At 27.9% G+C, this 16,321-nt stretch overlaps 1 protein-coding gene across 3 annotated transcripts in view; it reads left to right on the plus strand.

The window, feature by feature from the left end:
- The window catches only part of LOC145288109 (popeye domain-containing protein 1-B-like), a 1,451,932-nt gene that overhangs the window by 1,235,679 nt on the left and 199,932 nt on the right, over nt 1-16,321 (plus strand). For all 3 annotated transcript variants that reach the window (XM_080136169.1, XM_080136168.1, XM_080136170.1), the window contains one exon: nt 2,118-2,778. In XM_080136169.1, coding sequence (XP_079992295.1) covers nt 2,204-2,778 — 575 coding nt within the window. In that variant the 5' untranslated portion in view covers nt 2,118-2,203. The remainder of the gene's footprint in view (nt 1-2,117; nt 2,779-16,321) is intronic.

Raw genomic sequence — 16,321 nt, forward strand, 5'->3', positions numbered from 1 at the left:
CGTTTTTTTTTTCTTAGTGTATTTCATTTCTTAGTTTATTCACTCATAGACTTGTATATAATCGTGTTTTTGTCGTGAATCAAATCGATGCATGTGAATATGTTACAATTTCGCTTGCAGAGGCATATATAACTTATACACTGTTGTCATTGGAAACACAGGCTTTTGATCGTCTTTAAATAAAATCACTTGTTAAATGTTAATCTTTAATATAATAATTTGGATCATTCATAAATCGAAAGAAGATAAAAAGAAAAGAGCTGCCAGATCAGAGAGAGAGAGAGAGAGAGAGAGAGAGAAAGAAGGAGAGAGACAGATGACAGATAGATGAGCAGGGGATTTATCTTATTACATGCATTGTCTAGTGCTAACCAGATATTACACCTTTCAAGTATTCACTCTGCTTCAAGTAACGCCAGGAAGAGACTGATTTCTCTCTCCTTGGAAGTCATGTGATTTTGTCAACTTCCATCAAATAGAGGTTAAATTCTGACTTATCCGTCAATCACTCATCTGTTCAACTAACAGCTATTATGTAACATTAGTGCGAACAATAGTGAAGCATAATTTTTTTAAATTTTCAATTGGAGAATTTTTACTTGTTATATAATAAGTAAAAAAATAAATAAGATCAAAACTGAAAAAAAAAATGTGGTGAGACAACAACTATGGAAGGCAGTAATTACTAGAAATACAGTTATGAGACTCGACATTCTTATCCAGTCGCTGTTAATCATCTGAAGAAGGCCAGAGGATGAGTTGGCCGAAATGTAGTGAAACACAACTATGAAGATGAGGATAACAGTCCGCAAATAAATAAAAAATAAATGAAAACTATTTATTTTCAAAATGTACAGATATTATAATAGTTAATGGCCATCTCTAAAAATTGAAATATTAAAAAAGATGTTAATTTCCAAATGGTAGAATAATTATAAAGACTTAGCTTATTGCACTTCTACCCACCTCTCTGGACATAAATACCTCAAATGAATACGACAATCAGCACAATCCCATTCCTCCGCTGCATAGATTCCTAGATACTGTAAAGTAATTAGATTTTTATTTGATTTTTATGGCGATTTAATTGTAAAAATAAGATTACTACATTGCACTCTCTCTAAATATAAATACCCCCCCCCGCGAATAATCCGATGAGCAACAAAATCACACCTCTTCAGTATAAAAGTCTCCAGATCCCGGAAAGATCTCTACTTCAACAGCTTCTTTTCTCAACTCACTTGTTTTTAGAATTCCCTCTCTGTTTTCTTGACTGTACCAACCTGCATAAATTTAAATGCAATGTGAACAAACATCTCGCTGCACAACTCCCCACTTGGGATGTCCCTATAAATCTCACTTTTAATTCACAGTAGCCTTATACATCTCAGTAGCAATGTGTCCTGTTTGTTGTGAATAAAAAATAAAAAATATTTTATTTTATTTATATTTTATTTTTATTTTAATTTATATATCTACAAAAGAGAGAATGTGTGTGTGCGAGGACATTTCTAAACCTATATACTCAATGAAATTGAAATTTGGTATATAGGGTATTCAGACGTGTGAAAAGTTTTTAATTGCTTTCCATTTGAAAAAAAGGCTGTTAAGTGGTCAAAATTGAAAAATTGGTACTTGGGGGGGGCGGTCATCGGATATTTATCTGTTTGTCAACTGTTTCACCAGGTTTGGAAACATTTTTCAAAGATTGTGGCAAGATAGTCTAATGGTTATCAGACTTGACTCACCGTCTTTAGGTTTTGGTTTCGATATCAGCTCGAGTATTTTTTTTTCACTTTCAATAAGTGAATTGTTAGAAAAAAAAACAATACTCGCATGCACATTTCTTTTCCTTTCCGTTTTTTGTTTTTTTTACTTCACTTTTTTTTATTTTTTAGGAATTTAACGTTATGTTTAATGCCGGGCAATGCTGGATACATCTTATATATATCTATATCTATCTATATATATATATATATATATATATATATATATATATATATATATATATATATATATAATTGTAATTTTCACTTTTCATTACATAAAAATAAAACAACATTAACAAAGTTAATTCTGTAAAAGTTTAAAATTATTATCTTAATTTTTTTTTTCAGACTTCCATCTCTAAACCAACTGGAGTTTCTTTATTGATTCGTCTCTGCCTTTCCCCTCCAGTTTCCCGCCACTCTGACTACGCACTATGCCATTCAATTCGACAGAGGTGAATATCGTGCACGGGTTTGTCAACATTTCTTCTTCATTGACACAGGCAGTCCTCCTGCCAACAGTAAACAATACGTCGTTCAACTGGACAAACACAAATGAGACGACTCAGTCATGTCATGTATGGCAAGATGTCCAGCACATCCTCTTTCAACTGGGCAGTCTGTGTATGGCCTTCTCTTTCCTGACCCCGATCAGCTTCCAGTATCATGTCCTCTTCCTTCGCTGCCTCCTGCTCTTCACTTTCCTCTTCTACATCCTCTGGGCAGGACTATTCATTTGTTTGCCAGACATTTTGGCATGGAACTGTGCCTTCTTTTTCATCAACATTGCGCAAATTTTCTACCTGGCGTATAACATGTATCCCGTCCATATCAACAAGGAATACGAGGATGCCTATGCGAAATTGTTTAAGCCACTTGGTGTCTCACGTATTGAGTTCAGATCCCTCAGCCGAATTGGCAGCCTTGTGTACCTGCGTCAAGGAAGTACTTATGCAACAGAGGGAATCACCCCATGTGGAGAAAAGCTCTCTCTGCTTCTAAGAGGACGGTGAGTACAACATTTGCTTTTCTTCCTCCAAACTTTTTCTTTCTTTCTGCTTATTATCGATTGAATCTTGTGATAGTAAAATTAGATCGATGCTAAAAGTTTTGCTGATTTAAAAGTCCATCTTAAAGATGACAAACTGTGTTATTTTAAATCGTTATTTTATTATTAATAACGACCTTTGTTTTCTATAACTTGATTCCATTTCCAAACGAGCTTATAATGTCTAGCTTGAAATCTTTTTAGGTTTTGAAATGAAATATGAATCAAACTGATGTTCAATCTTCTCTTGTGATGCTAAGCTAAGGCCGTTTAAATGATTTTGTAAGATCCGAAGTGAGTGACAATCTGAGGGATCTAGATCGGGAAAATATGCAGGATAAGGGAATATTTCCCAATCAAAATCTCTTAGATCTTTAGTCAGTAGTGCTGTGTGAGGATGAGCATTATCATGATGGAAGATGAATCCCTTTCTAACTAATGAAGGTCATTTTCAGGTCAACATGGATGATAATATCGTAGACAAACATGAATGATGCTTAAATCATCTGAAAGAAAAAGCTATAAATCATGCTGATATGTAAAAGTAATAACAATATCAAATAAATTGATTCTTCGTTTGGAATCTTTTCTCATGTTGAGCGTCATTCTTTATAACTTACATTTCATATCCATCGTATCAAACTCTCATTGCTTTCATCAATGCACTACACACACATGCTTGATAGACTATCCTCTTGATTGACAGTGATAACTCTTTTCTAGTTAATAATAGCATACAAATTCTTAACTTTTGCAATCGCACCATCATGAGCTACCCCCCCCCCCAATGTTCCAATATTTATCATTAAGATTATACTTCTGCATTCAGATATACTTTCTTCACATCTGAGTCCATTTGCATCGTGTTATAATTTTTTACACAAAAACTCGTTATCATCTCTCAACCAGCAATTCGATTGCATTTCTTGTGTATTGATGTTTATAAGGACTACAAAAATAAATGAGTTGCATCCGAATGTATTTTCACTGGGAACTTAAAACGAGTCATCATCATTTTCATCTTGATAATTTTTGCAAATGCATATTCACAAATTTAGGTCTTGTGTAGAAAATAAAATCACTTTTTATTGAATTAATATTTTCTTTCGAGAAACAAAAAACAAGAAGGAGGATATAATAATATGCATGTTAAGAAATATTTTAAAACAAAAAAATAATAAAAACAAGAATAATGATATCAAAATATGTACATGAAGAAATAATATTGTGAAACTTTTTGTTTCACAATATTATTTCTTCATGTATATAATAAAAACAATAATAATGATATCAAAATATGCACATGAAGAAATAATATTGTGAAACAAAAAAATAAGAAAAATAAGAATAATGATATCAAAATATGTGCATAAAAAAATAATATTGTGAAACAAAAAAATAATAAAAAACAAGAACAATGATATCAAAATCAGCACATGAAGAAATAATATTGTGAAGCAAAAAATAATAAAAACAAGAATAATGATATCAAAATATGTACATAAAAAAACATATTGTGAAAAAAAAACAATAAAAACAATAATAATGATATAAAAATATGTACATAAAGAAATAATATCGTGAAACAAAAAAACAATAAAAAACAAGAATAATGATATCAAAATATGTACATGAAGAAATAATATTTTAAAACAAAAAAATAATAAAATCAAGAATAATGATATCAAAATATGTACATGAAGAAATGATATTGTGAAACAAAAAATAATAAAAAAATGAATAATGATATTAAAATATGTACGTGAAGAAATAATATTTTAAAACAAAAAATAATAAAAACAATAATAATGATAAAAAATACACATGAAAAAATAATATTGTAAAACAAAAAATAATAAAAAGCAATAATAATATCAAAATATGCACATAGAAAAAATAATATTGTGAAACAAAAAAAATAATAAAAACAAGAATAATGATATCAAAATATGTACATGAAAAAATAATATTGTGAAACAAAAAAAAAATAAAAAACAAGATTAATGATATCAAAATATGTACATGAAAAAATAATATTGTGAAACAAAAAAATAATAAAAACAAGAATAATGATATCAAAATATGTACATGAAAAAATAATATTGTGAAACAAAAAAATAATAAAAAGCAATAATAATGATATCAAAATATGTACATGAAAAAATAATATTGTGAAACAAAAAAATAATAAAAACAAGAATAAAAATATTAAAATATGTACATGAAGAAATAATATTGTGAAACAAAAAAAAATAAAAACAAGAATAATGATATCAAAATATGCACATGATGAAATAATATTGTGAAACAAAAAATAATAAAAACAAGAATAATGATATCAAAATATGTACATAAAAAAATAATATTGTGAAACAAAAAAATAATAAAAACAAGAATAATGGTATCAAAATATGTACATGAAGAAATAATATTTTGAAACAAAAAAAAAATAAAAAACAAGAATAATGATATCAAAATATGTACATGAAAAAATAATATTGTGAAACAAAAAAATAATAAAAAACAAGAATAATGATATCAAAATATGTACATGAAAAATAATATTGTGAAACAAAAAAATAATAAAAAACAAGAATAATGATATCAAAATATGTACATGAAAAAATAATATTTTGAAACAAAAAAATAATAAAAAAAAAGAATAATGATATCAAAATATGTACATGAAAAAATAATATTGTGAAACAAAAAAATAATAAAAAACAAGAATAATGATATCAAAATATGTACATGAAAAAATAATATTGTGAAACAAAAAAATAAGAAAAAACAAGAATAATGATATCAAAATATGCACATGAAAAAATAATATTGTGAAACAAAAAAATAATAAAAAACAAGAATAATGATATCAAAATATGCACATGAAAAAATAATATTGTGAAACAAAAAAATAATAAAAAAACAAGAATAATGATATCAAAATATGCACATGAAAAAATAATATTGTGAAACAAAAAAATAATAAAAAACAAGAATAATGATATCAAAATATGTACATGAAAAATAATATTGTGAAACAAAAAAATAATAAAAAACAAGAATAATGATATCAAAATATGTACATGAAAAAATAATATTTTGAAACAAAAAAATAATAAAAAAAAAGAATAATGATATCAAAATATGTACATGAAAAAATAATATTGTGAAACAAAAAAATAATAAAAAACAAGAATAATGATATCAAAATATGTACATGAAAAAATAATATTGTGAAACAAAAAAATAAGAAAAAACAAGAATAATGATATCAAAATATGCACATGAAAAAATAATATTGTGAAACAAAAAAATAAGAAAAAACAAGAATAATGATATCAAAATATGCACATGAAAAAATAATATTGTGAAACAAAAAAATAATAAAAAAACAAGAATAATGATATCAAAATATGCACATGAAAAAATAATATTGTGAAACAAAAAAATAATAAAAAACAAGAATAATGATATCAAAATATGTACATGAAAAATAATATTGTGAAACAAAAAAATAATAAAAAACAAGAATAATGATATCAAAATATGTACATGAAAAAATAATATTTTGAAACAAAAAAATAATAAAAAACAAGAATAATGATATCAAAATATGTACATGAAAAAATAATATTGTGAAACAAAAAAATAAGAAAAAACAAGAATAATGATATCAAAATATGCACATGAAAAAATAATATTGTGAAACAAAAAAATAATAAAAAACAAGAATAATGATATCAAAATATGTACATGAAAAGAAAATATTGTGAAACAAAAAAATAAGAAAAAACAAGAATAATGATATCAAAATATGTACGTGAAAAATAATATTGTGAAACAAAAAAATAAGAAAAAACAAGAATAATGATATCAAAATATGTACATGAAAAATAATATTGTAAAACAAAAAAATAATAAAAACAAAAAATAATGATATGAAAATATGTACATGAAAAAATAATATTGTGAAACAAAAAAATAATAAAAAAACAAGAATAATGATATCAAAATATGTACATGAAAAATAATATTGTGAAACAAAAAAATAATAAAATCAAGAATAATGATATCAAAATATGTACATGAAAAAATAATATTGTGAAACAAAGAAATAATAAAAAAAAGAATAATGATATCAAAATATGTACATGAAACAATAATATTGTGAAACAAAAAAATAATAAAAACAAGAATAATGGTATCAAAATATGTACATGAAAAAATAATATTGTGAAACAGAAAAATAATAAAAAACAAGAATAATGATATCAAAATATGTCCATGAAAAAATAATATTTTTAAACAAAAAAATAATAAAAAACAAGAATAATGATATCAAAATAGGTACATGAAACATAATATTGTGAAACAAAAAATAATAAAAAAACAATAATAATGATATCAAAATATGTACATGAAAAAATAATATTGTGAAACAAAAAAATAATTAAAAACAAGAATAATGATATCCAAATATGTACATGAAAAAATAATATTTTGAAACAAAAAAATAATAAAAAACAAGAATAATGATATCAAAATATGCACATGAAAAAATAATATTGTGAAACAAAAAAATAATAAAAAAACAAGAATAATGATATCAAAATATGCACATGAAAAAATAATATTGTGAAACAAAAAAATAATAAAAAACAAGAATAATGATATCAAAATATGTACATGAAAAAATAATATTTTGAAACAAAAAAATAATAAAAAACAAGAATAATGATATCAAAATATGTACATGAAAAAATAATATTGTGAAACAAAAAAATAAGAAAAAACAAGAATAATGATATCAAAATATGCACATGAAAAAATAATATTGTGAAACAAAAAAATAATAAAAAACAAGAATAATGATATCAAAATATGTACATGAAAAGAAAATATTGTGAAACAAAAAAATAAGAAAAAACAAGAATAATGATATCAAAATATGTACGTGAAAAATAATATTGTGAAACAAAAAAATAAGAAAAAACAAGAATAATGATATCAAAATATGTACATGAAAAATAATATTGTAAAACAAAAAAATAATAAAAACAAAAAATAATGATATGAAAATATGTACATGAAAAAATAATATTGTGAAACAAAAAAATAATAAAAAAACAAGAATAATGATATCAAAATATGTACATGAAAAATAATATTGTGAAACAAAAAAATAATAAAATCAAGAATAATGATATCAAAATATGTACATGAAAAAATAATATTGTGAAACAAAGAAATAATAAAAAAAAAGAATAATGATATCAAAATATGTACATGAAACAATAATATTGTGAAACAAAAAAATAATAAAAACAAGAATAATGGTATCAAAATATGTACATGAAAAAATAATATTGTGAAACAGAAAAATAATAAAAAACAAGAATAATGATATCAAAATATGTCCATGAAAAAATAATATTTTTAAACAAAAAAATAATAAAAAACAAGAATAATGATATCAAAATAGGTACATGAAAAAATAATATTGTGAAACAAAAAATAATAAAAAAACAATAATAATGATATCAAAATATGTACATGAAAAAATAATATTGTGAAACAAAAAAATAATTAAAAACAAGAATAATGATATCCAAATATGTGCATGACGAAATAATATTGTGAAAGTAAAAAATAATAAAAACAAGAATAATGATATCAAAATATGTACATGAAAGAATAATATTGTGTACATGATAAATATTATTTAAAAAAAAATAAAACAATAATAATAATTTTAACATATGTACATGAAAAAATAATATTGTTAAACAAAAAATAATAAAAAACAATAATAATGATATCAAAATATGTACATGAAAAAATAATGTTGTAAAACAAAAAAATAATATAAAACAAGAATAATGATATCAAAACATGTACATGAACACATAATATTGTGAAACAAATAAATAATAAAACAATAATGATATCAAAATATGTACATGAAAGAATAATATTGTGAAACAAAAAATAAAGTAAAATAAGAATAATGATAACAAAAATATGTACATGAAGAAATAATATTGTGAAACAAAAAATAAAGTAAAATAAGAATAATGATAACAAAAATATGTACATGAAAAAATAATATTGTGAAACAAAAAAATAATAAAAAACAAGAATAATGATATCAAAATGTTTATATGAATAAATAATATTGTGAAATAAAAAAATAATAAAAAACAAGAATATGATATCAAAATATGCACATGAAAAAATAATATTGTGAAACAAAAAAATAAAAACAAGAATAATGATATAAAAATATGTACATGAAAAAATAATATTGTGAAACAAAAAAAAATATAAACAAGAATAATTATATCAAAATATGTACATGAAAAAAATAATATTGTGAAACAAAAAAATAAAAACAAGAATACTGATATAAAAATATGTACATGAAAAAATAATATTGTGAAACAAAAAAAAATATAAACAAGAATAATTATATCAGAATATGTACATGAAAAAATAATATTGTGAAACAAAAAAATAATAAAAACAATAATAATAATATCAAAATATGTACATGAAAAATAATATTGTGAAACAAAAAAATAATAAAAAACAATAATAATGATATCAAAATATGTACATGAAAAAATAATATTGTAAAACAAAAAAATAATAAAAACAATAATAATGATATCAAAATATGTACATGAAAAATAATATCGTGAAACAAAAAAATAATAAAAAACAAGAATAATAATATCAAAATATGTTCTTGTACCCCTCTCTCATTGCCCCCACCCTTACCCTAATCCCACCCTCATCCCTCGATCTGAACATGCTGGACTACTTCATTTGCTTATAAGTCGGGAACATCACCAACATGTCTTCCCACAAAACTAAAGCCAGCCTAACCGCTGCCATCCAATGAGTATTCACCAAGCTTCCGCCAACACTTGTCGAAAAGGCATGCTCCCAGTTCCTTACCCTTATTGAGGTGGTGCTTGAACAGAATGCGTCTACATTGAATAGATGTCAGGGTTTCTACTACATAATCAAGTTAGCTGAATTGATTTTTTCAATAAAAGTTTTAAAATGAAGCTGTAGTGTTGTTTCTTTTAGGGCAACACTTGTATCGTTCCACGCTGTGCACTGCATTGCCATGGTGCTCAAACGCATCCCATATTATTTTATATTTATCAATTAGTATTGTCAAATACTGCAAAAAATAATAATAAATGGGTCCTGAGAAACTGACTGCAGTTGTACATCCTCAACGTAAATAGCCGGGTCTCATTTGATTAGCAGCAACATTACACCTGTACTTCTCGACTGTATAAAACATACAAAAATAAAATGTAATACTGCTCAATTCCCACCTAGGTCCCCTCTCCAACAAATATATTTCCTATTACAGTTTCCCTTATACTTCAGTGATAATTTAAAAAAAAAGGAAAAACATATACATGAAATTGATTGCAATCATGATTTGAATTTGAATTTGATTATAATTATCTGTTTCAATCACTTATTTATCTTTCTAAACTTTTGTTGCACCAATTCCTCTTTTGTTTATTGAACTAATGGTTTTCATTATGTAACATTGATATCCGGAAATATCTGCTAATTCATCTTTTTTAAACGTTCATGCATCAATTCATCTTTTGTTCAGAATGTATTGTAAATGTACATTTCAACCGAGCACAAATGTTTACATGCAACTCTTTCCTATTTGCATCGGCAATGCTTATTTTCATCTTTACAGAAACAGAACTCATTATATTCATATTGTAAATGTTTCTGTTCAAAGTTTCATGTTTAATAAACTACTTAAAGGGCTTTTTTACTTCATTCTTTCTATTGAGGCACATGTATTTTATAAATACTGTCTCCGTTTGTTCAAAACATAATTCATTCCGTCACATTAAAACGAAAGAATAATGCAACGAATAATGTTTCCAAAAACTAATATTAAATTGTACTTATATCTTTTTAAACTTTTTTTTATACATACAAAAGGACACAATTTTTTTTTGAAACGTGCTTAAAAATAGAGCCTGCCATGAAAAATCAATTCAGTATAAAATTGGAAGTCAAGAAGAGGAAGGATTTTGCTGAAAAATCTCTTCAAAGTGACACAAAGTGACGGAAATAAAGATGGCACTTGACGACCATCATGGATGAAAACTTTTTTATAGTTTATATTTAGTTGTTATTTAGAGTTGTATTTCTTCCTTTTCTATCCTTTTTTTAGTATGAATTTAGAAAATACGTTTATTTTAATGAAATTCGACAGTAAGTCAAAGAAAATGAACGATAAATTTATTTTTTATGTTTAATATTTTTAAGTTGAAAAATAAAATCGTAATCTACAAATTTAAGATAACAGCATATGGAAAATGTGTTTTTAAGATTTTAAATTTTACTCGTTTTTAAAGAAAATGTATTTACATGAAATTGCCTGCATGAGGACAAAATAGCCGTCTCTATCCTTATTGTACGTTAATATGAAGATCAATAATGTTGATAAAGAAAATAGTCTAAACAGATTTCCTATATATTACCAAAAGTAATGCTGTAACCTTACAGTTATTGACCCTGGACAATGCAGAGTAAAACAAATGGTTCTGCTCAGTTTCTAATTTTTTGTCATCAGCTCACGATAATACGAAGATAAATGATGTTGATAAAGACAATAGTCCAAAAAGATTTAATAAATACAATTTGCTGTAATTTTAAAAACTTTAGATATATTAGAATATTGCGAAATGAAATGCTACAGATTAAAAGTTCCTTAGCTTTTTGGATAAGATCAAAGTGTAGTATCTGTTCTTATACAATACTTCATTTTTTTCTGTCATGAGTCAGTGAAAGAGAAATGTTTTGTTATGCATGCATATGTAATGTGATGATGTGATAACCGATCAATGAGTGTTGAGGACACACGTTGCATGGATAGAAATGATTTAAGAATGACACAATGACAGGCTTATATATGATAACTTAAACAGTATAGGCAGTATGCAGAACAGAAAACTTCGATGGTTTGGTCCCATTTAAAGAATAGACGAGTGTGATTGAATTAATAAATATAGTTAGGGTAACAGAGTTAATAGGGATGGAAAACTAAGGAAAATATAGAAAGAGGTAAGGATGGATTTGAAAAAAAAAGGGGGGTCAGGCTTTTGACACTGGTTTGTTTTTATTCAGCTTTTTTCATATTTCTATGTCAACAAAAATCGGTTTTGTCTGGTTCAAAAGCTGTATCAGTACCTCATTCTTTTATTTAAATATTTACCAAAAGATTAATATGGCGTTTATTGTTGTCTTAACAATGATGTGTGTGTGAGTATCGGTGTAAAGCGATAGGATTTGTTCATAACTTACAATTTCGAAATTAATCGCAACTTACTGATTGACCAAGTCAGCTCGGCAGTAACAAGGTTGTCATTAATAACATTGGAGCATAAATTCTAAGCATTTCTTCACTAAAACAGTTAAAAGTTAAACGTCGATATGTTCTATACTAATATTAACAATAAAATCACGAGTTTATTAATTAAATGTTATTTTGAAAATGCATATGCAAATTAGTTATTCATACAACGTACATCATACACAGTATACAATCCTATAGAAGAGATCAATGTCTGAAAGAGATCAATTTGTGAGGCTAAGTGTAGATATTCTCAAAGGATTTGTGACTTTATCTCATCTTACAATGTTGCCTCTTGTGAACTTTGGAGAATTTGCAATAGTGTGTTTAATAGTGGCAAGTCAGCTACTCCTCCTTTATTTAATAGTCTTTACGTCATTTCATCTTCTAAGGATGTGATTGAACTCTTTGATCGTCATTTTGCTGTCTATTCTTATATTGATAATTCTGGTGCTGTTCTTCTTGATTTCCCTTTGAAAACTGATAAGTCTCTTGATTCTATAATTATCACTCCAAAGAATTCTTTCTGGTCTTGATCACTCTAAGGCTTCTGATCCTGATTCAATTCCTGTTGTTGTTCGCAAGAATTGTGCTCCTAAACTTTCTTCTTTCCTCTCAAACGTAATCAACCTCTATTTATCAAAATCATATTTTCCTTCTTGTTGTTGTTATTCCTATCTTTCAGAATTCTGATATTCAGTCTAACCCAATTATCGTTCTGTTATTAGCAAAGTTTTTGAAAAGTTAGTCAACGGAAAACTTGTTAATTTTATGGAAGGTTTGGACCTTTTTAGTGATGTTCAGTCTTTTCCAGACTAAAATCAATAGACATCTTTTGCCTTCTTGTTAGCTTATGGCAACCGAATTCCACATAACAAACGAACACACAAACACTTAAAGGTAAACTTAATCCGCACGCTTTAATTCTTTGCCACAAGGAGGCGATACAGCCTACTTCCACGTCCAGTTCGTATCCTTCTTTCTCTATCTCGCTCAGACCTCACATCATGCAGATGCATCAAATCCACTGTCCTGTTTTGCACCTGAAGTCCAATGTAAACCAATTCAAAGTCCAATGTGCAAGTCCAATGTAAACCAATTAAAAGTCCAAAGTGCAAGGGACAGGAAAGCGGTTCGATCAGTACACACACAGACACAGTGACACACCACCAACACGAACCAGCGTACACAATTACCAACCGGCCGTTCTTTCCTCTCGCCTTGCCTTCCAAAACGACCTGAATTTATAGTTGTCGAAGACCAACTGATTTGCATATATGCACGAGATTTTGCGAGAGTTTCCGAGATCATACCATTACAAAACGCCGTCGGCGCCATCTTGGAATTCTTTTCTTATCCTAGCTTTGCAGCGATGACAAAGCACACACGCACACCTAGGTCGTTTGAACGGTAAGCCCTCATTTTCACAGCTTTTGCCACAGCACCCACGCAAATCACATCTGAACTCTCACAAATGACGCAAGTAATGTTTTTATATACCTTTTTTTCGGTAATGAACTGTTTACTTGTATCCACTCTTTAAATAAATGTCATTGGTTGTAAATATAATTTCAGCGAATTTTGTGTAATCATTTCTTGGCAAAAGGGACCATGCGACTATTCTCTTTATTCTTCTACTTAACAAAAGTGGATAGCATTTACCTGCTACAAGCTCCTTACATCAAGTAGTTTCATGTCTTAACTGAAACGATTTCAATAAAAACAATAAAAAAAACAGAAAATGTTTATTTCTATTGTGTGAATCTGAGAAAGCCTTTTTGATGTCACTGGTAATGCGAGCAATCTCACAACTTTGTGACATCATAACTTTAGGACATGTCACAATCTATACAGATCAGTTCAAAGATGAGAATAAAGTTGGAGCAGCACTCAGCAGCCACTAGCGTTTTAAAAAAACAATAAGGTAAACCAACACTGCTTTTATCTTCTGTGTGAAAATACGATCACTAAACATGGCCGTTAATCTTGTAAAGGAATCACTAGAAAAAAACGGTTTGTTGTATTGATAAACTCGTCATCTTTTCTCATTGCACTAAGAGAAAGGAGATCGATTTCCCCTGACATTAATCAATACATTGGAAAAATGAAATTTAGTAAAAGCACAAAAGGAAATAATTTTGTTCTGGATACCAAGCAACGCTCGTATTAAAGGCAATGAAAAGGCAAATAAATTAGCCTCTTAACAAGAATATAAATTATATTAAAATACCACATATCGATTTAAAAAGAAAAACTAAAGAATACATAAAGTTCAACTGGCAACATGGAACACCTTTATTCGAACAAATTGTAGAAACATTAACTCATAGTCGAAATGGAAGACATAAAAATAATAAGCGGTCGATTTAACACGTATACATATAGGTATCGGTCACACAAAACTGACACAACTGCTAGAAGATGAACCTTAGTATAATCATTGCAATCAAGAACTAACAATAACACATCTATAATATAAATCTCACCTGTCTGTTTAATAGTATGTATATATGTATGTATGTATGTATGTATGTTTGTTTGTATGTCTGCCTAAAACTTTCGACAGATTTCACGAGATCAGTATCGTTTTTAAGCTCGACCCTTTGGATGACAAATATCGAAAAATTGACCAAAAATATATATATTTTTTTTTTTTTACATGGAGGTCACCACTTATCAAGGACCAGAAGCCACTCGGGGATAAGGGTTATTGTGTGTACAGTAATCAATGGGATAGTAGCGTAGTAATAATATTGGAGATTTGATAAAGTGTCTTACTTATGGGGGTGGTTCATCAGGAATTTGTTTGTGTTGGACTTGAAGACATCCAAGTTGAATTCGGGAGGGAAATAGGTAAGCGGAAGAGAGTTCCACAGGCATGCAGTTCTGAGAAAGAAGCTTTGTTCATGGAATCTATGTTTTGATTTAGGCACAGATAAAGAGTGGGGAGAATTATTGACAGTGGTTTCAGCTAGACGGGTGTTTTTCATGAAAGATTGGCGAGGGGGGACTAGAGAATGGAGTTCAGACGAGCACTTGCCATGGAAATAACGATAAAACAAAGATAGGCTCACAACGTCTCTTCTGTGGGACAGAGGTTGCAGGGAAGAGAAAAGGGCATCCCCCACTAAGCCACAAAGTCTATTTTGTACTCTGTCAAGGCAGGATAGATTGTTTTTAGCAGCTCCTGCCCATATGTGGTAGCAGTACTCTATCCTTGGACGTACTTGGCTTTTATATAGATAGATAATTGCATCATTAGTGAGATATCTTCTGGAGCGGTAGAAGGATCCCACCATTTTCCCAGTGACCTTGGCCACAGACTTGATGTATGTGTTCCATTTCAGATCAGGAGTAGAGGTCAAGCCCAGAAGCTTATCAAAACATGGGGCTTCTTCTAAACGAGAGCCATCCATTTTGATTGATGCCAGATGGGGATCAGAGCGTTTATAGTGTAAAAAATAGGAGCTTGGTTTTAGATGCATTAAAGGTGACCAGCCACCTTTTCGCCCACTGTACCATGCACTCAAGATCTGAGGAGAGAGAATCAGAGAGAACATTGTCATTTACGTCCTTTGATGTGTTGCCATAGATAGTCGTGTGATCAACATAGATGTCAACGAATGATTTCAGTATGTGTTTTTGGAGATCATTGATGTAGATCAGGAAGAGAGTTCGGCCCAGGATGGACCCCTGAGGGACTCCAGCATTAATACTGCAGGCCTCTGATTTTTGTCCATCGACCACTACTCTTATGAGCCTATCAGAGAGAAATGGTTTAATGATTGAGAAAACATTTCCAGTTATACCGTAGCTATAAATCTTGTGAAGTAGGCCTTTATGCCATACCTTATCAAAGGCCTTTGATATATCAAGAGCAATTGCCCTAGAAATGAAGCCTTTGTCGAGAGATTTGCTAATCCTATGAGATATAAACATTAGCACATCTGCTGTAGATCTAGCAGAGCGGAAACCATATTGCGTGTCACTAAGAAGGTTATTTTTGCTGAGGTGGTTGACTACTTCTCTATTTAATATGGATTCCAGCAACTTACTCATAGCACACAGGAGGCTTATTGGTCTGTACTGCGA

Source organism: Euprymna scolopes, chromosome 11 (assembly GCF_053919585.1).
Source record: "Euprymna scolopes isolate OS-2025 chromosome 11, ASM5391958v1, whole genome shotgun sequence".
Classification (NCBI taxonomy): Eukaryota; Metazoa; Mollusca; class Cephalopoda; order Sepiida; family Sepiolidae; genus Euprymna; species Euprymna scolopes.